Here is a 26,447-nt window from a genome sequence, read left to right as displayed (position 1 = left end):
ATCAGGTTACAATTTCTGTGACACATAACATTCCCATAATTACAGTATCAAGCGGTGATCTCTCAAAACGTTAAAACTTTAGGAAGTGCGTAGAATCTCTAGAAGAGTTATAGTATTTTCCCAAATGTAACCCAATGTTTGTCACTGGTTCAGTAGTACTTCATGAGCAACTTCACATACCAAGGAAAAGCCTGAGTTAAAGAGATTTACAATTTAAATCTTGTCAACATTTGCTAAAATCTTAGAAAGTTTTGAAGCACATGCCTAAATATAGTTAGGGATGTTAAACACCTAATAAAACAAAACATAGAAACTGGTTTTTCGGGGCAGGCAAAGAGAAAACCATTTACATTTTCTTAACAGCAGATCAATTGATCTAAGAAAACATTGTCCTTTTGAACAGAGAATTTCAGTCTTGCACCAATGTACCTTTAAAACCTATTCATTTCAATCTTAGTTCATTCTTGACCATAGCTAAAATTCCTTTTCTGAAGATTTCCCTTCACAAACCTTCTACAACTTTCCTTTGCATTCAGGTTTTGTCCCAAGTCATTTCCTTCCAAACAACCATCTCATTTAGGACAAAATTACCTTCCTTTACCTTCAACAAAATGTATTCCCATTCCTTAAATCTTACTTACATATCTCCTACTTTCCTACATACAGAGTTTCCCTTTATTTCCATCAGTCTTAGTTTCACTAAGCAGAACTTTGTATTCTAGAACTTTGTATTCTTAGAAACACCTTTAGTTATTAACCAATTGTGAACTGTTACAACAATTCTTTAGATGACAAATTTATGAAACAGTGCAAATTTATGAAAAGTGCCAAACACGTTTACCAACAGTTTTATTTTTTTTTTTAAAGATTTTATTTATTTATTTTACAGAGAGAAATCACAAGTAGATGGAGAGGCAGGCAGAGAGAGAGGGAAGCAGGCTCCCTGCCGAGCAGAGAGCCCGATGCGGGGCTCGATCCCAGGACCCTGAGATCATGACCTGAGCCGAAGGCAGCGGCTTAACCCACTGAGCCACCCAGGCGCCCCTACCAACAGTTTTAAATACTCTTAGTTTCTTTGCAGTAAGAAGTCAAAAGCACAAACCTACATCCAGTAATTAACGACTTAGCATTTTATCCTGTTTGGTTAGGACCTAGATGTCCACAATTTATTTCCATTTGTCATCCAAGCAAAACTTTAAAAAACTTTCAGGTTACCAAAGACTTTGAAAGTTACTTCAGCAATTACCCATTAGAACTTTGAGATAGAGGGCACCTGGGTGGCTCAGTGGTTTAAGCCGCTGCCTTCGGCTCAGGTCATGATCTCAGGGTCCTGGGATCAAGTCCCATATCGGGCTCTCTGCTCGGCAGGGAGCCTGCTTCCCTCTCTCTCTCTCTGCCTGCTTCTCTCTCCATCTACTTGTCATCTCTCTCTGTCAAATAAATAAATAAAATCTTTAAAAAAAAAAAAAGAACTTTGAGATAGACAATTAACCATCAGTTTAGTCATTTCTTTGCTAACAAATTAACAAGTAACACAAGCTTATTTGACCTTCAGTAAACTTTGATAGAATAAAAGCTTCACATTTACTGCTGTTAACTTCAAAGACGCATCTATCTTAATTAAACCAACAAACTTAACTTAGTTCCAATACTGATTAACGTTCCACCTGGGCCCACTCCACTTTGAATGTTTACCTGAGACATGCGTGGGAAGATCTGGAGTGGGGAGTGTTAGGTCCAGGGGGTGCTCTTCTTGCTCCTTGACAGTGAAGAGAGAAGGAGCTCTGGGGTGCATGATCTAGAGGGGAGTCATGCAGGCTGCACACACATTGGTGTAGAAACAGAAGGGGAAAACAGAGGAAACAAAGTGCTTCCAGGAGGCAGAGAAGGGATTCCCGGTTTCAGAGCTCATAAGCCCCAACAGAGGAGCAGACGCCATACTTTCCCACCAGCAAGGGGGAAGGGGTTAGGCCGTCCAAGTCAGGCCAGAGAACACAGGGAAACTTCCCCGAAACAAAGAGTTTCGGCAGCTGCTTGGGAATATTCCTTATGGTCTCGGTCTCGAGTCAGACCAACCCCAGTTGGCTCCAGTTATAGCCATTAACACGGGACGTGAGTGAGGGAGAAGGCCCCACATCTATTAGGAGTAACAGAGAGAAATAAAGCCAGAATCCCCTTTGCTAGGGATGGCCCAGCAACCTGGGTTTACTAGAAGGCTTATTTACGTAATTACCATCCAATGTCAGGAGAAAGTTTACTAGCTGACTCATTTGGGCAAACACATTTTGCAAAAGCCCCTTAGCCCTTAGTCTGGGGTCCTGGTGTAGAGCAATGAAGGCCTAGGTATGAGCAGTGAAGGTATCCTAGGTCCATTTGCCCTGTTTCCTGCAGCGATCTAACTGATAGATCCCACTGAGGCCATGCAGTGTTACAGGAGCTCAGTCCTTTCCTAAGTTTTGCAATCCAAATTATTTCCAGTGGGTTAAAAGGTACCCCAAGGTAGAGTCCTTGGGAACTGAAGAAGCCTACTGAGGCCATGCTTCCAGAAAAGTAATGAAGGTCCTTTACCAAATCCCCCGACTCCTGGGTGGCGTCCCACACAGGGTAGGTCAGAGGTTTTAGGTGTCAAAAGCGAAGCGACCGGAGGCGTCCCTCAACAAAAATCGCTATTGATCACCGTCCTGCCTTCCCCAGAAGGCATTCCTGCCGTAAGAGGCCCTGGAGGGGTGCCGGCGTCCCTCCACTTCCCCATCGCATCCTAGGCTACAGATGGGTGCCTGGTGAATGGACTAAAATGCTTGTGCCATGCTATTGTTATGTCCTGAAGACTGCATACTGTTTTGCCATATTAACCCATGGAAATGCTAGAGAAGTTTTGGCAAGGGGAAATTGGCAAGGGGAAATTTCATAGCTTTAGGCGGTTTGCCCAAGACACTGACGAGAAACAGTAAAGACTGAAATCCATCGTGGTCTAAGCGACATTCCAACACATGTGGTCCTTACAGCCAACTTCCCTAGGAAACGGTCCCCGGTTGCAATTTAATTCAATCGGGTACTGGTTTCTGCCGGCTCCCAGTGGAGGTCTCGTGGCCAGAAGTGGCTAGACCAGGCATGTGGAGGGGATCACATTAGATCAATCAGGAGGAAACCTCACACGGGAGTCTTAAGATTGGCAGCTGTCCTGGTGACTTAGTTGGCTGTCCCGTGCCCAAGAGAGACAACTTTCTATAAGAACAGGAATAAAGAGAGGCCATCAAGTTTCTGGGTCTTATTGCCATTCCGGCCAGGGTACTAGCTTACAGCCAAAAGGCAGACACTCTCCTCCCCATAGAGTAGCCATGGGCTAGAGGATTACAGCCTGAGCAATTGACATGCAAGTGTTCCAGTAAGACCATACTCCTTGAAAAGCCCCTGAAATCAGAGTAAATGGAGAGAAAGTACTCACCAATTTTGCACCGAAGCTCAAAGTCCAAATGTAAAGACTCACAGCCCCACGTTCGGGCGCCATATGATCAAGTTTTAGAACCTAGGTGAGGTTTGGTGGGCTGAGGTCCGGAGCCGATGACCAAGAAAGAATTCTGGAGACATCTTTGGTGCAAAATGATGGTTTATTAAAGCACGGGGACAGGACCCGTGGGCAGGAAGAGCTGCTGCCGGCCAGGGTTGTGAGGATAGGCGTGTTATATGCCCTGCTGTTGGGGGAAGGTGAGGGGAAGGGAGGTGTCAGTGGAGTTTTCATATGCTAAAGAGGACCTACAAGGTGCCAGGATGTTCCAGGCCTGCCGGAGGCCTTGCCCTTGCTGCTGGATCAATGTTGTCTTTAGACCAGCCATTAACATTAAGATAGTTGGGAGACTTTTTGGTGGGGTGTCACAATCCTGCTATCAATTGTCTTTGTTAGTGAGATTTAGGACATTTGTAAACCAAGGGAGACTCCTGTCTAGCAGGATTGTGAGCTCTGCAAGTTAACTATTTGCTTATTGTTCGTGGCAGTCAGGGCTGCCTGGGGATGCTACACTTATGGAGGGGAAAGGGTGAAGAGGGGGTGCAAGGCGCCAGCTCCTGCTTTGTCCTCAGCCAGCCTCCTGCTCCCTCATCAAAACAGCAACATGAGGGGCGTCTGGGTGGCTTGGTCAGTTAAGCATCTGCCTTAGGCTTGGGTCATAGAGGGCTCCTTGCTCAGCGGGGACTCTGCTTTTCCCTCTGCCCCTTCCCCTGCTTATCTTTTCTCTCTCTCTCATAAATAAATAAAATCTTAAAGGGCACCATGAGGGATCCCTGTGGTGGTGGAAATGTTCTGTATCTTGACTATATCAATGTTGGTATCTTGGTTTGACACTATGGATTTGCAAGATGTTACCATTCAGTGTAACATGGGTAAAGTATGTTTCTTTAAAATTCATGTGAATATGCAATGACCTCAAGTGAAAAGGTCTAATTATAAAAACTAATAATAGATGTAAAATGTCTGATACAATAACACTCAATTTATTTTCCCTATCTCTAGGCCTCAAACTTTTTTTTTTTTAAAGATTTTATTTATTTATTTGACAGAGAGAGATCACAAGTAGGCAGAGAGGCAGGCAGAGAGAGAGAGGAGGAAGCAGGCTCCCCGCTGAGCAGAGAGCCCGATGCAGAACTCGATCCCAGGACCCTGAGATCATGACCTGAGCCGAAGGCAGCGGCTTAACCCACTGAGCCACCCAGGCGCCCTCAACTTTTTTTTTAAATTAACATAAAACATATCATTTTTTTCAGGGGTACAGGTCTATGATTAAATCAGTCTTACATAATATACAGTGCTCACCATAACACATACCCTCCCCAATGTCCATTATGCAGCCACCTCATCCCTCCCAACTCCCTCCACTCCAGCAACCCTTGATTTATTTCCTAAGATTAGGAGGCTTTATGGTTTCTCTCCCTTTCTGGTTTCATCTTCGTTTTTCCCTCCCTTCCTCTATGATCTTCTGCCTTGTTTCTCAAATTCCACATTTCAGTGAGCTCTTATGATAATTACCTTTTTCTGATTGGCTAATTTCACTAAGCATAATACCCTCTAGTTCCATCCATGTCATTGCAAATGGAAGATTTCATTTTTTGATGGTTGCATAATAGTTCCATATATATGTATATATACACACTACATCTTCTTTATCTAGTCATCTGTCAATGGACATCTGGGCTCTTTCCATCATTTGGCTATTGTGGACATTGCTGCTATAAACATTGGGGTGCAGGTGTCCCTTCGGATCCCTACATTTGTATCTTTGGGGTGAATACCTAGTAGTGCTATTGCTTGGTCATAGGGTAGTTCTATTTTCAACTTTTTGAGAAACCTCCATATTGTTTTCCAGAGTGGCTGCACCAGCTTGCATTCTCACCAACAGTGTAGGAGGGTTCCCCTTCCTCCGCATCCTCGCCAACATCTGTCATTTCCGGACTTGTTTATTTTAGCCATTCTGACTGGTATGAGGTGGTATCTCATTGTAGTTTTTGATTTGTATTTCCCTGATGCCAAGTGATGTTGAGCCTTTTTACATGTGTCTGTTGGCCATCTGGATGTCTTCTTTGCAGAAATGTCTGTTCATATCTTCTTCTGCCCATTTCTTGATTAGGTTATTTGTTCCTTGGGTGTTAAGTTTGATAAGTTCTTTGTAGATTTTGGATACTAGCCCTTTATCTGATATGTCATTTGCAAACATCTCCTCCCGTTCTATCAGTTGTCTTTTGCTTTTGTTGACTGTTTCCTTTGCTGTGCAAAAGCTTTTGATCTTGACGAAGTCCCAGTAGTTGATTTTTGCCCTTGCTTCCCTTGCCTTTGGCAATGTGTCTAGGAAGGAGTTGCTGTGGCTGAGGTCGAAGAGGTTGCTGCCTGTGTTCTCCTCAAGGATTTTGATGATTTCTTGTCTCCTATTGAGGCCTTTCATCCATTTTGAGTCTATTTTTGTGCATAGTGCAAGGAAATGGTCCAGTTTCGTTTTTCTGCATGTGGCTGTCCAATTTTCCCAACACCATTTGTTGAAGAAACTGTCTTTCTTCCATTGAATATTCTTTCCTGCTTTGTTGAAGATGAGTTGACCGTAAGATTGAGGGTCCATTTCTGAGCTCTCTACTCTGTTCCATTGATCTATATGACTGTTGTTGTACTGTCTTGATTACAGCTTTGAAATAGAGCTTGAAGTCTGGAATTCTCTCTTCTGCCTCATTTATCCTAGCAGTTAGACCCTCCATTTTTTATTGTACCTCATAAATGGCCTTTTTGATTTTGACTTGGTTAGATTTTATTTCTCCAGAAAAGGATTCTCTAGGGTCTTCTATGCTTTTTTCAAGCCCAGCTAGTATCTTTATAATCGTTATTCTGAACTGTAGTTTTGACATCTTGCTAATGTCCCTATTGATTAGGTCCCTAGCAGTCAGTCAGTATTGCCTGAGGTGAGTTTTTCCATTTTGTCATTTTGTGGGGAGAAGAATAAATGAACAAGAACACAAAATGCCAAAAGAGTAACAACAGCCCAAGAGAAATATACACTAAACAAATCAGAAGAGACCGGAAACCAGGCGGAAAAGGAAAAAAAGGGAGATAAAAAATGAAGAATATGATCAGGCTGGTGAATAGCACAGAGCCACTGCTAGATTTTGGGTATATTTTGACTGTTAGAAGAAACTGCCTCCCAAAATTTTAAAAAAAGAAAAACTTTCATTTATATAAAAATAAGGTTAAATTCAATGAAGGAATGGAATATGAGTGTAAAAATGAAATTTTTAAAAAAAGATTTTAAAAAAGCAATTGGTAAGTTGGTTGAAGAAAGAAGAAGGAAAAAAAGAGAGAATGTGATAAGGCAGGTGAATAGAACAGAGCCATACACTAGATTTTGGGTATATTTTGGTCTGTTAGGAGAAGCTGTATTCCCCCTCCCCTTTTTTTAAAGACAAAGTCCCTTTTTTTATGATTTTATTTATTTATTTAACAGAGAGAGAGAGAGAGATATCACAAGTAGGCAGAGAGGCAGGAAGAGAGGGGGGAAGCAGGCTCCGGCTGAGCAGAGAGCCCGATTCAGAGCTTGATCCCAGGACCCTGGGATCCTGACCTGAGCCGAAGGCAGAGGCTTAACCCACTGAGTAAGGTTAAGTACAATGAAGGGATAAAATATGACTATAAGAATAAAAATTTAAAAAGATTTAAAAAAAAAGAACTGATAAGAAGTTGGTTGAAAAAGGAAAGAAGAATAATTCAAAGAAAAGAAAAGAAAAAAATAAAGAAAATTTGAGAAGTTTAAGTTGAAAGACTTAAGAATCATGGGGGGAAAGCCATGAATTCTATGTGCTGTATTCCCCTAGCGCTGAAGTAGTGCAGTTCTCATTGATTGGTGACCTTGGCTGGACATTCTTGTTGATCTTCTGGAGCAGGGGCCTATTGCAGTGATTCTCAAGTGTCTCTGCCTGAGGCGGAATTGCATTACCTTTGCCAGGAGTCAGGCTGAGTAATCTGCTCGGGTTTGCTCTCAGCAGCTTTTGTTCCTTGAAAGCTTTCTGTCCAGCTTTAGAGGCTGAGAATGAAAATGGTGGCCTTTCAATCTTTGGCCCCAGAGAAGCCAAGAGTTGGGGCCTCACTCCTCAGTGTGCTCTCAGAGAAAAGCAGTCAATCCCTCCTGTCTCTCTGGTCTTCGGCCATACACTGTGCTCACCCAGCCTGTGACCGAGCATTTCTATCTCTGGCACATTGTCCCATTTAGAGTCTCCAAACCTATCAGATTCCTGCAGTGCGCTCCTATGCCATTCCTCCCAGTGGAGGAAGGGGGGGGGTCTCCCCGATCTGCCACTTGTGGCATCCCTGCCCGAAGGGCAGTGGCCAGACTGTGCTGTGGATCACAGTTTATGGTAATCCCAAGCTAAGAGACCCCTCCTCGGCTCGGTCTTTGCAGCCAGTTTCCCCACTCGGATACTTGGGAGTTCTGCCATACTCGGGTACCCCCCAATCTTTCTGTGACCCTGAGGGTCCCAAGACCACACTGTCCTAGTGAGGATTCCACCCCCTACCTAGCCACCAGAGAAACATCCCTCGTGGCTCAGATTTCTAAAAGTTCCAATTTTGTGCTCTGCTGCTCTATCACTTGCCAGTGGCCAGCTGACAAAGACCCTCCACCCAGGTCTATCTTCTCATAAATCACCTCTGATTCACTTGTCTGCACATCCCACCTTGCAGAAAATGATCGCTTTTCTGTTCATAGAGTTGATGGTATTTTCTTTGTTCTCCAGTTGAATTTGTAGGTGTTGAGAATAGTTTGATAGTAATCTAGCTGAATTCCTAGGACTTAGCAAAATTTAAGTCTCCTGCTCCTCTGTTATCTTGGACTCCCTTTCAACTTTTTATTTATAATAATTATAGTTATTGTTTCCTAAGCAGCTACCCTATACCAGTACGTGGTATTCTCAAATTTAATTTATGTAACAGTGCTCTGAGGTGTATACTGTTATCTCCATTTTGCGAATAAGGAAAGCAAAGTTAATTTTTTCTAAGGCTGTAGTTAGTAAGTGGATGTATTGGTCAGGATAGGCTAAATTATGCTATATAACAACCCACCCCAGATTTGAGTGCCTCAAAACAGCAAAAATTTATTTTTTGCTCATGCTCCATGTCCATCATGGATTGACTAGAAGTATTCTGTGCTACTTTATCTTCTATCCAAAAGTCAGGCTGAGGAAGACTCCATCTTTGTATTTCCTTGATTGCTCAGGTAGGAAAAAAGGGAACATGACCTTAAGGTTTCTCTCCAAAAGTGATTCCAGTCACTTTCACTTATATTTCACTGTTTACAACAAGTCATGTGGCCATTTATAAAAGGAGGGCAAGAAGTGCTGTCCACCTGTATGCTTAGAAGAGAAACAAATACTCCAGTGAATAGAATTAATAAAGTCACAACTCAGTCCAAAATCTGTGCTCTTTCCTTTGTACCATTAGTTTCATAGGATTATTGCAAAGATTAAAAATATGAAAACATACAGAAGAATTTAGCAATACACAATTGTAGTTTGTACTCAACAGATAGTGAAATGGAATCCTAGACAGTGATTAAAGTAGAAACAAGTTAAATTTGTCCTCGGTATTCTTTTCTGGTCATTTTTTGGCATAAGTCTCTCGTGGCCTCGCCTGATGATCCATGCAGGAGACTGTCTCACAGTTGATAAGGCTCCACGGCTGTGCCCTTTGCTCCAGCCTCTATGCCCACCAGATTTCCTGTGCTCTCTAGATTTCCTCAGGAACTTACTGTCATATACCATCATTGGCTGGTTTCAGATGGGCTGATGCTTAGAGGGTATTTATTTAATCTCTGGGGAGGAAACTGAGGCCCAGAGCAAGGCCCAGACATACCTGAGAACATATGGCTACTCAGTAGCAGACCCAGGACCAGAACCTACTTTTTATTTCTGAGTTTAGTGCCCTTCCTGCTGCTTCTCACAGGGCTGACAAACTGGTCCCCTTGTACCAGGTTGGAGCATTCTGCTGACAGGGAATTCATATAATTTTTCTCACTTTCTCTCTTACAGTTCTGAAGGTGAACAAGAGGAGACATTAAAGGAATCACCAGAGCAGCTGAAAGAGAAAGACATGTAGGGCCACCAAAGGGTTGCCTAAAGATGCTGTGTAAAGTCTTGGTTTTAGGGGAATAGTATTTCCTTATTTGTAAGAGAATACTTTCTTCCCATTTTTACATATACATTTAATGTGAGCATGTTTCTTTCACCAAAAAGCTGTTACGAGGATGTGATCTAAATCAATAGCATCTTATAATCAAGGAAATACATCATGATGATGATGTTAATAAGTTTACACTTGAGGTAGATGAAATCTGTTTTCCACATAAATATATTTTCATCTGTGGAAATAGTTTTTTTTTTTAGCTGCTGAGATATGTTTAAAGTTATTATCTCTTTTTAGGATATTCCCTAATATTCTCTTTCAGATACATAAGATATTCTAAGATAGTCTAATTTTGACCTACTGCCAAGTAAAGATTATTGTCAAAAGCATCCTTAAAAAGTACCCCTTGGGAATATATTGTTTGATTTTTCTAAACATCTCCTAATTACTTTGTGCTTTTAATTTCTTAGATCCCTGACAGACATTCAAGACCTCTCCAGTATCTCCTACGAACAAGGTGGTTCTTTTAAGGAAGTCTCATGCAAAACACCCAGAATAAACCACGCACCTACAAGTGTCAGCACTCCGCTCAGCCCAGGTAACCAATGCAGGGGGAAGAAGTGTTTGGGAGAAGAACGGTTCCTGCCCCACTGGCTTTGGGAAGTCAGGCTATGAGAACAGACTGGCAGCTGTTTCCCCATAGTGCAGAGGTGTCTCTTTAGTTCTAGAGCTGGTGGGAATAATCCCATGGGGACCCACGTAGGCATTGGTGGTGATGGTTATTTTTTTTTTTAGATTATTTATTTATTTATTTATTTATTTGAGGGAGAATGAGTGAGAGAGAGCATGAGAAAGGAGAAGGTCAGAGGGAGAAGCAGACTCCCCAAGGAGCTGGGAACCCGATGTGGGACTCGATCCTAGAAGTCTGGGATCATGACCTGAGCTGAAGGCAGTTGCTCAACCAACTGAGCCACCCAGGCGCCCGGTGGTGATGGTTATTGAGCAGCTTTGGGAGTTTTTTTTTACTTAGGTGGTAGAGACATGCAAATGCAAACTGTACTTTGTACTCTAGCACTACTAAATTTAGTGCAAATACATTGGCTTCTCTGCTGTTTGTAACTCAAAACCTATTGTGCTTAAATGTACATAGTTTTGAGTCCTGCAATCTTAACAACCAGCATCAAATAGCCTTTCTGTGGTGTCTTTAGTCCCAGTATATTTGTGGTTCAAATAATCTCCCTTTATTTTGATGGCCAAGTTTAGAGACTGTCTTTTTTTTTTTTTTTTTTTTTTTTAACTTTGAGGAGTTATGTCTCATATCAGCAGTTATTTTAGTTATTAACAATTCAGAGAATCCCTGGAATAGATATAGAGTTTTATGTTTTTGTTTTTTAATAATGTAAAGGACCTGGACAATGATTGCCCTCTTTTCTACAACAGGGTCAAGTTCTTCAGCTGCCAGCCAGTATAAAGACTGCCTTGAAAGTATCACATTTCAGATTAAAACAGGGTCTACCTCATGCTGGAACAGTCAGGAATCTATTCAAACTTCATCTGATACATTTTCAACAGTTCGAGAGAAAGCAAAGAGCCTAGATTCCTTTCTTACTTCCTCTGAAACTGTCCCTTCAAGATTGACTGATCTTGTAAGTATACTGACTGCACTTTCCATGCTCATGGAGTCAACCCAACGGCTTTAGGGATCCAAAGTACTAAGATTTCTCCAAATCTATTTTACAAAGAAAACAAGAAACAAGCTGGATCTTCTCTAGGCCTCCTTGGGGTGTCTCTCTGAGTCTGTATTATAGGATATATCTTGGGTTTTTGTGTCCCCCCCCTGCCCCCGCACCAGAAATAATGTTTGGCAATTAATTTCTTTCTTTCTTTTTCTTCCTTCCTTCCTTCCTTTTTTTTTTTTTTTTTTTTTAAAGATTTTATTTACTTATTTTAGAGAGAGAGAGTGAGAGAGCAAGCACACAAGCAGGGAGAGTAGCAGGCAGAGGGAGATGTAGTCTCCCTGCTGAGCAGGGAGCCTGACTCGGGGCTCAGTCCCAGGATCCTGGGTTCACAACACGAGTTGAAGACAGATGCTTAACTGACTGAGTCACCTAGGTGGCCTGGCAATTTCTTTAAAGAGCCAAACTGCCACAGTTTATGATGCTACTACCTTCACCTGCAGTGTACTTTCTGTCTACACATCTCCTCCTCACTTGAGGAGGCTTGAGTTCTCCCTTTGATGCCTCCTCTGCTTGGTTCTCTGAGAGTTTTGACTGATCACCTTGTCTGAGCTCCTGGACCAATAGTCTGCAATAAAAACACATATTTTGTGTACTACCTTCTCCTCTCTCCTCCTCCTCCCCCGCTATCCTTTTCTTTTTCCCCTTCTCTCTCCCTCATATTTCATATGTATGATCTCTTCAAGAAGACTACAAATTCCTTATTTGGTACTGTTCATTAAAAATCTGTTGACCATTCTATAGGCAGATCGATGTCTTGCTTTGGCCCTCAATTAAAAATCATCTGTTGGGTGCCTGGGTGGCTCAGTGGGTTAAGCCTCTGCCTTCGGCTCAGGGTATGAGCTCAGGGTCCTATAATCGAGTCCTTTTTCGGGCTCTCTGCTCAGCGGGGAGCCTGCTTCCCCCCAACCCCCCTCTTGTCTCTCTGCCTACTTGTGATTTCTCTCTGCCAAATAAATAAATAAAATCTTAAAAAAAAAAAATCAACTGTCATCTTCTTTTTTTTTTTTTAATTTTTTTATTTTATATTTTTATTTGACAGGGAGAGAGATCCCAAGTAGGCAGAGAGGCAGGCAGAGAGAGGGGTGGAAGCAGGCTCCCTGCTGAGCAGAGAGCCCGATGTGGGGCTCAATCCCAGGACCCTGAGATCATGGCCTGAGCCGAAGGCAGTGGTTTAACCCAATGAGCCACCTAGGTACCCCAACTGTCATCTTTGGGCATTTGACTCACAAAAGGTCCACTCTGAAGTAGGGCGATAAATAACTTTATGCTTCATTCAGCCATCTGTTAATTGGGCAGGTTCTAAGTGCCAGATAGCTTGCCAGGTCCTCTTCTAGGCATCCAAATATAAATAAGATAGACATAGTCTCTGCTCTGGAGGAGCTCCCCATCTAGTGAGAAAGGCTGGTGTGATCCAACACAAAGGCAGGTACTGAGCACTGGGGAGGCAAAGAGGGGTGAGAAGGGATTGCAGAGGAGGGACCTTTAGAAGGAGTTTGACTCAATCAACAAAACAAGTGGCTTCTTCCATCAGTGAAACACAGGCTTAATCTTGGAAGTAAGTGAACTTCATGGGTCTTTAGAGCTCAATGCATGTGTCATCAATTACCATGTTTATGTCTTACTTATAGAAAAGATTGTCTGCATTTACTGGGGCTGGTTCCTCCAGCATTGCTAAGTCACCTGACATATCGTCCCATGCCACCCAGAGAAGGAGCCTGCCGAAAGGTAATGTGTTTAATATAAAAATAGGACCAAAAAAAAAAAAAAATCCAATTTAAGGGAACCTTAGTCTCATCTTTGATGCTACATTAGATTCAAATAGAAATGCTATTTTCCCTCTGATTATAAAAGTAAAACATATTCATTAAACTTAGAGAATTAAAAAGAGCTATAAAAAAACCTACTATTTAATTCTACCACCAGTTTTTAAACTTCTTGTATTATTTTGGTATGTATCTTTTTCATCTTTTTTTTTTTTTTTTTTTAATAAACTCTCTGCCCAATGTGGGGCTCAAACTCAAGACCCCAAGACGAAGGGTTGCATGCTGTACTGACTGAGCCAGGCAGGCATCCCTCTAATTTCATATTTCTAGAAATATACAAAAATGTATATATTTTTAGCATAGTTGAGATCATAACTGTGTGTCAGCTCTGGGCTTTTTTTTATTCTTTGATGCTATATTTTGAGGATTTCCCCTTAGTCAGTGGAAGTTACAATAGTCCATTCTATATATATTGCTTAACCAAGCCTTTATGTTGAAGATTTATATTGTTTTTTTTTTTTAAAGATTTTATTTATTTATTTGACAGAAATCACAAGTAGGCAGAGAGGCAGGCAGATGGGGGGCAGTGGGGAGCAGACCCCCTGCTGAGCAGAGAGCCAGATGCGGGGCTCAATCCCAGGACTCTGGGATCATGACTTGAGCCGAAGGCAGAGGCTTAACCCACTGAGCCACCCAGGCGCCTCTATATTGTTTTCTAATTTTTGCTTTTTGTACGAAAATCTTTGTCTGCACCTCTGATACCTTTCTCAGGATAGATTCTTAAGAGATAGTTTTCAAATCAAAAGATATGAGAATATTAACAGCCCTTGAGGTGTTTTGCCTTTGCTATACTAATTTTAATGTCTTATGTTTTGGCACAGTTCTTGGATTTTTGTGAATTATGCTGAGGGGTTTTGGTTAGTGTTACAACTGAGCAGTTAGGGAAAGGCCGAAAGAATGGTTGCTTTGTATCCCTTGGCCTGATAATCTATAGAGAAAGACCTCCCACTTTATGTTTTGTTCATTTTGAGTGGTTCAGAGCCTCTCTATCCCTCTGCGAGCCCCCAGCCACTTAGTAAGAATTTGTACCTCATGTACCCCAATATCCTTGAGAAGGAAAGGACACGGATCAGGCAGTACTGTGGTGGGTATGGGGCAAAGTAGGAAAGGGTTTGAAGTAAAAGGGGGAGTAAACCCATTCACATGTTAGGAGGTCTCAGGTAGGACTGCTAATGTGAAAGAAAGGCTATCTCCCTGCCTTAGTTTGTTTTACTGTTGAGAGGTCCTAAGTCTATGTGGAAGCTGTGAAAATCCAGTTCAGGGCCAGGAAGGTATTAAGTCATTTTCCCCTTTATCTTTTTTAAGCACTAGTAGAAGCCATTTCACAGCGTCACATTGATGAGCTACCACCACCATCTCAAGAGCTGCTTGATGAAATTGGTAAGGGATGTTCAATACCGAATGTGCTCCGTGGCCTTTTTTGTTATGGTCACTGACCACAGTGTGGTTCTTTGTCTCATGTGTAAGCACTGGTACAAAAGCCTCTCAGAATGTCTCATAGAATGTACAATTCAGGAAGGAGCGGTTTTCCAATGAAATGGGCCTCGCACTACTACTGAAACCTGGCCAGGATAATTAGCCTGTGTCTGTTGTCATTTTGTTACTTAAAGGACCTATGGAAATGATTCTAAGAGAAATAACACTATTTGAGTGGTTTATTAAGATGAAATTCTTTTATTAAAGGAATTTTTCACTTCCTTTTTGAACCAAACCAATGATAATTTGGAGGCGTGGTGTCTAGCTACTGAGGCCAAGACATATCCTGTACTTTTCAGTTTTGCCATCAGCGGGAGGTATTTAAGGTATCGGGATCATGGATGAGTTACTTTTTTAGTGGCACAAGAACTAGGGTGCCAGAGTCAGAACTGCCAGAACCTTCCTTAGTTTCTTTTTCTATACTCATGGGCCCTTCTTACCTCATCACACCTCTCCTCCAATTCCACAGGGTCACAGGGTTGTTGGGTTAAGCTCTTAGGGCTCCCAGCCCTACACCCTTTCCTTCTATAGAGATCCCCAGGAGTCTTTGCAAATTCCTTCTCTCTAGTTGCTTTTCTTAGTATAACAATAGAACTGCTGCTTGTAAGAGTAGAGGTCACCTATACATGTCCAGCTCAGGTAAATTCTCAGTGTCATTTGTTCTTGGTCATGACTTACGGCAGGATTTTTAGGATACTTTGCAGTTTGACCTTAGTGATACTTTCTCTCTGGATCCTGCTGTCTTCTCTCTTAGTCACCATATGGACTCCCCCATTTCAGCAGCTGTTAGCAGGTTTCATCCTGGGCTCTGCCTCATGGCACAGCTGTACCACGGTATATGCTGCAGAAACCCTCCCTCATTTTACATATGGGAATTATCTGGATCAGGTTTCTAGGCGATGTCTGTACTTTGACATGAGTCAGCAATTTCCCAGAAAGACAAAAGCACAAGGGCACCTGGGTAGTTTCTCCTAATAATGGACACTCCCATGCAATGATTGTATATTATTCTGTTGTTCCACCTCAAGAGAGCTTTGGGGAGTGCCCTGGTGCTGACACCTGTTCTTTGGGAGGACCCACATCCAAAGCTCTAGTCTTCTGACAAGGGCCTAAAGGGGAGGATCCTCTTGAACCCTAGGATAAAGATGATCCTTTAAGATCAACAGGGGACTATTTTAACAAGGATAAAAATGGAATTTTAAATTTCAGATTATTTGAAATAATCAAATGGGGCCCCTTGATGCCCAGGAGTGGCAGGAAGGGCCTATTTCCTGACTTGCAGGAAGAGAGAGCCCTGTGCCTGCACACAATAGGGCTGCATCAGGGAACCCATGGTCCCTGTGTGTGCGCTGCCTCCCATCTATCTTCCTGCTTTGCTCTGGGAGCACTTGAACCATACTGTAAAGCTAGCAAATGCAAAGCAGTATGCAGGGTCTAGCAGACACTTGTCTTGGTCTTGCAGTCAATTCTTTAGGAACTAGAAATTATGGATATTCTTTGCCTTCTGTCTCTTCATAAACTTAGTAAAAATATGAAATATAGGCTACAGAGGTGGGAAAAATTGGAAGTTGCTTTGATGTTGTTCCACACTATTTGAGAGAGAATAAAATACAGATTAGGAGAATAGATCTTAGAGCTGGACCATCTAGGTTTAAATCCCAGCTCTGCATCTTACTCTCTATGTGATACCAGGCAAGGTCCTCAACCTTTCTTTACCTTCATTTCCTCATCTGCTAAACAGAATTGGCAATCACATGATCAGTCTTGTAGGGTTGTTGTGAAGATTGCAAACATTAATCTTGAATGAATGTGTGTAAATTAAAAACAGTACCTGCCACGTAGGGCTCTGCAAATGTGACCTATCATCGTTACCATTTTTGTTTTTATTTTTACTGTTGGAGGGAATTGAACGACATAGACCAATGGTTCTCAAACTTTACCAGCTGTCAGAGTAACCTGGAGGGCTTGTAAGATATGATTGCTTGGCCCCACCCCCCGAGTTTCTGACTCAGTAGGTCTGGAATGAGGCCTGAGAATTTGCGCTTCTAAGTCAGAGTATGCTGAGTATAACTGAGTGAGTATACTGAGGCTGATCTGAGGGCTGCTCTTCGAGAACCACTGCCCTAGAGAATGGTGTGATATGTAAAGGAAGAAGTAAGTTGCCTTCTGCTTTTGTATACTTGTAACAGAGCACTTGAAGAAGCAGCAGGCCTCATCCAGAGTGTTGGGGGAGAACTCAGCAAGTCATCTAGGCATCACTGCAAAAGGTAAGCCAACTACCCAGGTCCTTTTCATCAGGGCCTTGCTGTAACACTGTCTTTGGCAACACATTGGTACATCTGGGGTCCTGTGGACCTTGAAGTCAGGGACACTTCCACCTCAGTTGCCACTTTTGTACTGCAAATGATTTCATGTCTCTGAGCCTCAGTCATCCTCATCTGTAAAATGTGGATGATAATTCCTACCTCCTGAGGTATGCACAGTGCCCGCTACATTATAAGATAGTGAACAAACCTTCCCTTCACAGGACTGCTGGCAGGATGAAATGAGATACCATTATGAAATGCTTGGCATAGATTAAAGGGTTCTACACTTCCCCACCCAAATTCCTTCCTTGGGGCTTCAACCTAGAAACATCTAACAAGTAAAATCAGGGTAGTCCCCCACGTAAATCTGGGCAATTTGTTTCCAGGGTCTCCTGCCTCTTCTTCTATGTGCCCTTTCTTTCTTCTGCTTGCTCTGCTTCCTCTGTCTCTCTTGAGTCTTGGCACAGGTGAGGTTTCCTGTTGCTTCACCTGGCACCAGAGAGCTCCCAAGACCCCAGAAGCAGCTGCTGTGAATACAGGCGCCCTGCGGACTGCCACCTGGTCTCTGGTTCTCGTGGGAAGAAGTCGTGCAATGCATACTTCAGGGAGCACTGATTAGCCTTAATTTTAAGGCAAAATTTCTCAATTGTTTTTTGATGTTGTTCTAATAAAGTCTTTCAACTGTTTTTAGACCAAAGGCACTTAGAAGAACAAGAAACTAACTGTGAAAAAGAAGATAGCAGTATGCTTTGGACCAAAGAAACTCAGGATCTAGAAGAGGACACAGAGAGGTAACAGAAAAAGCTGGATTTCTGAAAGGATTTAGTGTACATATCAGTTTGCATTAGTTTGTCTTCTGATATTGACAAATAAGACGGGAAGAAAGGGTCTTTCTTCATATTGTCCTAATAGCCCCTATTCCTGAAAGTTTTTTGTTTTTAATTACCATTGTCATAAGATAAACCTAACAGTTCAGTAGTGTTAAGTTTATTCACATTGTTGTGCAAACAGTCTCTTGAACTTATTCGTCTTACAAAACTGAAACTGTACTCGTTAAAAACCAACTGCCCATTCCCCCTTTCCTCAATTCCTAGCAACTGCCTTTCTACTTTCTGCTTCTATGTGTTTGACTCCTCCTGATACCTCATAAAGTGAAGTCATTCATTATTTATCTTTCGTAACTGGTTTATTTCACTTAGCATAATATCCTTAGGGTTCATCCATGCAACATGGTCAGAGTTTCCTTCTTCTTCTTCTTTTTTTAACTATTTTATTTGAGAGAGAGAGAGAGTGTGCCACACAAGCAAGGGGGCGCAGCAGCAGCAGAGGGAGGGGGAGATCAGGTTCCCTGCTGAGCAGGGAGCCTGATGTGGGGCCCAATCCCAGGGCCCAGGATCATGACCTGAGCTGAAGGCAGACACTTAACCAACTGAACCACCCAGGTGCCCCAGAATTTCCTTCTTTTTTAAGTCTGAATTCCTCTGTGTGTGTGTGTGTTACATTTTGTTAATCCATTCATTTATTAATAGGTACTGGGTTACTTCTACCTTTTGCCTACTGTGAATAATGCTTCTATGAACATAGGTATACAAATATCTCTTCTGGATATCCTGCTTTCAATTATTTTGGATATGTACCCTGAAGTGGTGTTGCTGGATCACATGGTAAATCTATTTTTAATTTTTTGAGGAAATACCATACTGTTTTCCACAGCAGCTGCACCATTTTACATTCCTACCAACAGTGCACAAGGGCTCCAGTTTCTTCACATCCTTGCCAATACTTGTTATTTTCTTTCTTTTTTTTTTTGATATTAGCCTCTTTAGTGGAATGAGTATGAGGTGATATCTCGTTGTGGTTTTGATTTGTATTTCCCCAGTGATGAGTGATGTTGAGCAACTTTTCATATGGTCCATGGCCATTTGTAGACTTTCTCTGGAGAAATAACCATTCAAGTCTTTTGCCCATTTTTTTTTTTTGAAGATTTTATTTATTTATTTGGCAGAGAGAGCACGAATAGGCATAGAGGCAGACGGTGTGGGGGATGGAAGCAGGCTCCCCGCTGAGCAGAGAGCCCAATGCGGGGCTCGATCCCAGGACCCTGAGACCATGACCTGGGCCGAAGGCAGAGGCTTAACCCACTGAGCCACCCAGATGTCCCTTTTGCCCATTTTTTAATAGGACTTTTTTCTTGTCAAGTTGCTTTTTTTCTGTTTTTGTTTGTTTTTACTTCATTTTGCGAGGCGGACATAGGTTTCGGCTTTTTTTTTTTTTTTTTTTTTTTTTCTTTTTTTTTTTTTTTTTTTTTTTTAAGATTTTTTTTATTTATTTGACAGAGAGATCACAAGTAGGCAGAGAGGCAGGCAGAGAGAGAGAGGAGGAAGCAGGCTCCCTGCTGAGCAGAGAGCCCGATGCGGGACTCGATCCCAGGACCCTGAGATCATGCCCTGAGCCGAAGGCAGCGGCTTAACCCACTGAGCCACCCAGGCGCCCCAGGTTTCGGCTTTTTTCAAAAATGTTTCAGTTAAAGGCCTTGGAAGAGAATTTTTAGATCTTTGTAGCCAAATAAGAGAAAAATGGGGGCAATCATCCAGACAGTTGAGTCTAAAAACACAAGGTTGCCTCAAAAAACCCCATTCCATTCCTGATTCAGGGCTCTCCTTTGACCCATGCTGCAGGGTACACCACTTCAGTTCACCTCTCATGCCTTCTGACTTCTCTTGCCTTGTTCCGTGATTCAGGAATAGGACTGGTGTGAGATGAGTGAGACACAATCCTTAGGCACAAAGTTGAAGGAGAAGACACCAAAAAATGCAGAGGTTGGGGGCACCTCGGTGGCTTACTTGGTTAAGTGTCTGTCTTCCCAAGGGTCCTGGGATCGAGCTCTGCATCAGGCTCCCAGCTCAGCAGAGAGCCTGCTTCTCCCTCTCCCTCCACCTGCTGTTCTTCCTACTTGTGCTTTCTATATCTCTGTCAAATAAATAAATAAAGTCTTTATTTTAAAAAACACAGGAGTTAAGATGGATTATTTTAATGCAGTATTTTTAAAAATGAAAATTGATGCCAAAAAATCCACGATGAGCAGAATGTCTAAAATTTGAAGAAAAAGAAGATCTGAATCTATCTTTGTACGATTCCCCTTATCCTAATCCTGGTCCTGAGAATCCTTAGGGTAGCCTGCAGAATTCTTTCAGCTGCAGATGATAGAAAACCCCACCATTGTGCTTTGATGGGTTTGTCTCACACAAGAGGCAGTCCCATTGGTTGGCAGGGCATGCCTGCTGTAGCAGCTTGGTGATGTGACCAGGGACTTAGGCTCTTTGATATTCTTGCTTTGCCACCATGGCATGTTGACCTTTATTTTCAGACTTGTCACCTCCTCGTTGCAAGATGGCTACTATCCACACACCAGGCAGAGATAAAAGTGTGGGGCAAAGGAATATTGTGACTCTGCCCCTTTTTATCTGGAGAGCAGAAACTTTCCCAGAAGCCCTCCCCAGCAGTGCCTGCCCACTTATATCTCAGTGGCCAAATGTGATGCATGACCACCCTAAGTTGCAAGGGAGACTATAAATTGGGTTTTTAGCTTTTTAGCTGCTATAGAAGAGGAAGGCAAAGGAGAAGAGTGCTATGAATATCTTTTAGATAGTGAATCCAGTTTCCGGCACACTCTGCAAGGGCTAAATTATTCTGTGTGAGGAAGGAAAAGAAAGAGACTTGTAAGGGAAGTCTGGGAAGTAGAGGAGGAGACTGGAGTCCTGGGACCTGCAAGGAAGGTCCTTCCTGGGGAGACAGAAAAAAAAAAAAAAAAACAGGCAAAAGTGGGAGAAGATACATACTTCTTTAAAGTTTTAGTAATCTTTTTCTAGGGACGCCTGGGTGGCTCAGTCAATTAAGCATCTGCCTCAGTCTCTGGCCATGATCCCAGGGTCCTGGGATTGAGTCCTGCTCTTGGGCTTCTTACTGAGTGGGGATCCTACTTCTTCTGTCTGCTGCTCCCTTGCTTGTGCACACTCTCTCTCTCTCTCTCACTGATAAGTAAGTGAAATATTTAAAAAATAATAATTTCAAAAAAAAATCTTTTTTTCTATAACGTATGATATAAATCCCACCCTTCCATCTCCTTAGAACACCTTCAGTAAAAATGTACATCATTATTCAAGCAAGATAAGATGATTAGCTCAAAAAATCCAAGTTAAATTTGGTTGTATAAAGTGCTTTGCTCTTGATTCAAAGTTAGCTGCTATTACTGTTTTCCGAAAGGGCTGGCTGTACTGGGCACAGATAGAGGCCCACAGAGCAACTTTTCAGGCCTTCCGAAAACACTGTCTGCATCCTGTAGCCTCAGAGGTAGTTCTTCCTCCAAAGTAGGTGTAGGAGTGAGTGTACAATTCTAACCTCAGATGGAAATTGACTTAATGACCTAGAATTGAGACTGAGTCTAACATTGGACTTTGGGAGATAACTATTCTTAGGGGTGCTGAGGCTTTCGGTCAAGGGCCTAAAGAAGAGTTTGGTCTGCATTTAAATCAGATCTAAGTGACCTCTGCTGCTCTAGATACAATCTCACCGAGTTCTTATTTTCTCATGTGTACAGTGAAAGCACTGGTTTGAAGGGCCTTTCCCACTCTAAAACACTTTGCCTCCTTGTCATGGGATAAGAATGGTCTCAAATTTCTTCACTTGCCCTTGGACAGAGCTCACTCTACTCTCGATGAGGACCTGGAAAGATGGCTACAGCCCCCCGAGGACAACACGGGGCTACAAGATCTCCCTGAAGGCTCTACAAGGTTATTGTTCTCCCATCAGAGGATCATTTTCTTCTTTTTCAGGAAGGAGGTCTAGATTTTAGGTTTTTTAAAAAATACCTTGACTCCTTAAAGAATGAGTGTCTGGTGATGTCATTACATTGCTGTTGTTAAGCCAGCCTTGACTCCTGTCAGCCCCTCTTCCTCCAGCCACCTACAGTACTCAAGATACTGATTCTCAGACTGATATTAGTATACAGAGAGCCCTCTAAGATGGCTGTACCTTGGCCCTGTCACCTGCAACATTTCATCAGTCATTTGAATTAAATCAGAAAAGGCATGCTTATCAAATTTTTAGATAACACAAATCTAAGAATGAATGCTAATGTGATAGGTGGTAGACTGTGGGTTCAAAATATTCTTGACAGGTGGAAATGTTAGATTTCTCTAAAAGATGAAGGTTAGCACTGAACTGTGTAGAATGCGAGGGATCTGGCCAAATGGAGAATTTTGGACTGGAAGGTCCTCCTCACTGTAATTTCATTGGAGGGAGGAAGTTGTGTCTTATTTTTATATGCTCAGCATTTAGCATGGACTTCGAGACATGGTAAGAATTCAATAAATTTTTCTTGAAGAGTCCATAAGTAGCGACTCCATGAGGTCTCAGTTTGATGCTAAAAAGGTCAGTGCAGCATTAATGCTGGATAGACAATTGTATTGTCCAAGCAAGGCGATGTTTCACACTAGAGAGAGGACTCCTGGGACATAGTGTGGGGTGTCTTTCTGGGTGCCATATTTTAAAAGAGATGTTGGCAAACAGGAGAGGGTGGCCCTAGAACAGTCAGACTTCTGGAAACCATGAAAGTCACTGGAGAGGCTTAGCCTGAGAAGCACAGATGGGGTAGAAGAATTGATAGCTGCCCTCAAACACCAGAGATACTATAAAGTGAAGAGTGTGTGCTTACTCTCTTCTTCCCCAAAGGACAGAGCTAGTGACTATAAACTGCAGAGTTAGGTATTTTTTATTTAGCAAAGCATATGCTTTCTAAGAGCCATAGCTTTCTGATAGAGAAAACTACTGCCTTTACACTCCCTTGACTGGAAGCTCCTCCCACTCAAGCGCAGGCTAGACAACACTGGGTCCAGACATTTGGCTGGAGGTAGAAGAGAGCCTGAAGGCTTCCTCCAATTCTAGAGCCTATGATTATGTTAGTGATGAGAGATTAGGAGGGAAAAATCCTTTTTGCTCTAGCTGGCTTTATTTTCTCTCTCATTTTACATATTTTGTTTTGAATATTTAGCTAATGAGAACAGAAGAAAAATCCCTAAACAGTGTCAAGTTGGTTGAGCCAGCATCTTTTGAGCATGGACAGTGAGCCAGGTGCTGTGCTGAAGCAGAGGGATGGATGTCTCTGCCCTTCAGCAGCTTACCGTTGTGTGGGGCAGATGCTTTCTGCTTACTAGTTTGGCAAACATGGTCCTTAAAATCATTAGATACTTTAATCGGATACTTCAGAGAGAGTTTCAGGAAATAAAGTGAGATAATAAAATAAATGGTGGTTATAAAAAGGACACCAATTAGAACATAAGTGAAATGCTTTGTGGGGGTTGGGTGGAGGTGAATAATATAGCCTAGAGGTTGAGAGCAAAGTCTGGGACAGACTTCTTGGGTTGGATCCCAGTTCCAGGACTTAGTGAGGCCTGTACCTTACTTCTCTGTGCCTCAGTTTTCCCATCACTTAATGGGGATGGTAATGGTACTGGTGACTCCCTCATATAGAAGTAATAAGAATTAAATGTGTTCATGTATGTTACTGCACACAACCCAATGCCTGGCCACTAGTGCTATCTATTGTGATTTCTTTGGAACAGTCCTGTTCTCCTGGGCATTGTGCATATGGTTTGATGCTTGAAATCATTGCCATTGAAGGGAGGAAAATATTAAGGATCAAGAAGCTGGTGAAAAGAAAAGAAAAGGAGAAGAAAGGATCAAATCAGAGAGAAGGAAATCGGACAGCTTTTTAGGAACTTCTGAAGAAGGTATGAATGAATGATTGTTTAGCTTGGAGTCTTTGGACTGTGATGAACATCTTAGTTATTTAGAAATATTTCCCAGATGCGATACCTAATCCTTCTGTGTTTTTCTCCTGTAGTTCAGCCTATGTTTTCTGTTAATTGCCAGTCATATCTTCATCACAAAACCGTAACAAAATCCAATTCTATTTCTAAGCAAGCCTTTGGCTAGTCTCCTCATCTTATCTTGCACACTGTCTGGAAAGATGTTTTGCTTCTAATTGTCTAGTGTCTTCAAAGGAGTAATATATTTAGCTCACACAGAGGCTGTAGAATCTTATAAGAAATCATAAACTGTGGAAATTAAGTGGAGTCTACAAGTAATTCGAGAGGTATAAATTAATCTTATTTCAAAACTATTTCAACAGAGCTTTAGGCATCATTCACAAATGACACCCCTCTATGTTTAGGTTCCTCCTATTTAGGAAGTTAGAAATATTAACTCTTTCAAAATATCTGGTATCCCTTACATCCCTTCCCTGGTTCATTCTCATTCTCCTCCTTTGTCTGCCCTGTTTTTGCTTTGTGGACTGTATCTCCTGGGTTTCCTGGCCAGCAGGCTTCCCATTGGTCAGTGCACCTCGTCTCTGCATAGAAGTGGTATCCCCCCAGAAGCACAGCTTCTGTAAGGCAGCCTGTCCTTCTCAGCTGCAGCTGTCACTGGGTTCCAGTAACTGTTCTGTCCCACCTCCATCACAGTCCCTTTAGACTTAGGAGTGATAATGGCTTGCGTCTGCTGCTAGTCACTGGATGTCTTGCCATCCCTTGTTTGCTCCCTTAACTCTGACTGTACCTGTGTAAGTCGTCACCTCATTAAAGGGCTTGGGGTGTACTTGATTTCCTCTGGGACCCTGACTGGCACAAGGCCCAGTGTGTGTGAGCATTTAGCTAGTGTTGAAATCACTGAGAACATAACGCAGGGGCTTTGTGAATTAGCATTAGTGTCCATGGCTATGACGGGGAGCTGCGGAATGTTAGGAGGGAATGCCCATTAACCGTGTTTTTAGAAAGATTCTCTCTCTGTAGAAGAAAACGACTGTTGTCCACCCTAAACTAGAGAGAGAACATTGTAATGTGACTTCTAAATCCTGGCACACTTTGACCCAGACAGTAATCTGGTTGTGTTTTCTTCTTTCTATATTTCATCAAGAGGAACTAAAACCCTGTTTTTGGAAGCGACTGGGTTGGTCTGAGCCATCCAGGTAATGAGTTGGATATGCTTATAGGTCAAAGTTCACTGTCTGTAGAAATAGGAGCAGGCTTTAAACATGAATGATCAAGTTACTGATAATTTTTTAAAATGATAATGAATTCAAAGTTGCTGGATTTTTTTAATCTGTTAATGTTTATAGTTAATTAAAATATAAGGGGAAATTCATGCCAACTTTGGTAAAATAGTAGAGTCAGCACAAGAGCAGTTTTAGACAGGGAAGACAGAATGGTGCTATCCGTTGCTTTGCAGTCATTGTGCATTCCCATGATATGCTAGTTGATTATCCCCTTTGAATTTATAAAGATCCAAATCCCTTTCCCGTGTGTTCAGTTGAATAGAAAGAAACTGCTGTTTGTGTCTTTAAAAAACATGTACACCAACTCAAAACTCCTTTTTTTGTTGTTGTTTTTTAAAAAATACACACACAGGATAATCGTGCTGGATCAGAGTGACTTGTCAGACTGATGGCATTTGGATCGCAGGTGGACTCCTGGCCAGAGTTCAAGCATCCTGCTGGTGAGCTCCAGCCTCTCCTCATCTGCTTCAGACACCATCAGGGCAGTGACCCCCAAGCTTACACTTTGTTCAGCCGCCGCAGTAGACGGAACCACTGGCCCTTTCTGTTTGCACACTTAACTGTTTGCACATTTAACAATTTATTTTTAGTTCACATTTCTGAAAAGTGAAAGGCAGCTTTTGTTGTAAAATTTTCTCATTGTTTCCAGAATGGTTTTTGGTTTTGTTGTTTAAGATTTTTGAAACTTTAACTCATCTTATATAATAAAATGTTTACTATTAATACCATTTAGGTTTTAGCTGTGTAAGAGAAATTTCTTTGTTTTAGTTATTGGGAGAGGAACTGCCACCCAAAGAGTCTTCAATATCTGTTATAAAGTTGGATGTATAAGCAGCTACTGCTACCACCTCTCCTATAAACCGGCACCAGTCATCTGTATTTTAGACTAGAAATACTACCCTCCTCTTGGCTAGGATTGCCATATTCCCATTCCAGCTAGAATTGACTTACATGATGAAACTACAGCTCAGAATAAAAGTCCAAGATATTTTGAACTCTTTAAGGTAAACAAACATCATTTCTGTATATTTCAGATTGTATACCTCACCTCATTAGTGCCTTAGAGGATGAAATTGTGGTAAGATGAAGATCACAACCTTTTTTCTAATTTAGCAGCTAGTGACTACTGGCCAGATGTATACACATGTGTAGCCTGGTTTTTAGAGGATCGATATACCTTCATCTACCTCAAGTTTAGAGCCTTCACATATGAATAAAAACTTTTTCTTAGAAGCTGTGTGCTGTTGTACAGTACTAGCCAGCTAACATTTTATTCTTAGCAAATAAATAATAGGTCTTTTGTTTGTGAAAACTGAATTGTTCCTGTTGAGGATGGTCATATTCATACAA

At 42.0% G+C, this 26,447-nt stretch overlaps 1 protein-coding gene across 1 annotated transcript in view; it reads left to right on the top strand.

The window, feature by feature from the left end:
• TEX14 (testis expressed 14, intercellular bridge forming factor) overlaps window positions 1-25,822 on the top strand; it is a 73,267-nt gene extending 47,445 nt beyond the window's left edge. The window contains exons 22-32 of the mRNA XM_059379005.1: window positions 9,550-9,612; window positions 10,114-10,241; window positions 11,084-11,289; window positions 13,011-13,107; window positions 14,511-14,585; window positions 16,871-16,948; window positions 17,679-17,778; window positions 21,685-21,777; window positions 23,666-23,775; window positions 24,959-25,010; window positions 25,450-25,822. Of these exons, the coding sequence (XP_059234988.1) occupies window positions 9,550-9,612; window positions 10,114-10,241; window positions 11,084-11,289; window positions 13,011-13,107; window positions 14,511-14,585; window positions 16,871-16,948; window positions 17,679-17,778; window positions 21,685-21,777; window positions 23,666-23,775; window positions 24,959-25,010; window positions 25,450-25,486 (1,039 nt within the window). The 3' untranslated portion in view covers window positions 25,487-25,822. The remainder of the gene's footprint in view (window positions 1-9,549; window positions 9,613-10,113; window positions 10,242-11,083; window positions 11,290-13,010; window positions 13,108-14,510; window positions 14,586-16,870; window positions 16,949-17,678; window positions 17,779-21,684; window positions 21,778-23,665; window positions 23,776-24,958; window positions 25,011-25,449) is intronic.
• Window positions 25,823-26,447: the final 625 nt, after the last annotated feature.

This window comes from Mustela nigripes, chromosome 16 (genome assembly GCF_022355385.1).
Source record: "Mustela nigripes isolate SB6536 chromosome 16, MUSNIG.SB6536, whole genome shotgun sequence".
NCBI classification, from domain to species: Eukaryota; Metazoa; Chordata; class Mammalia; order Carnivora; family Mustelidae; genus Mustela; species Mustela nigripes.
The sequence above is the reverse complement of the archived record's forward strand: the minus strand, read 5'-3'. Positions and strand labels throughout refer to the sequence as shown.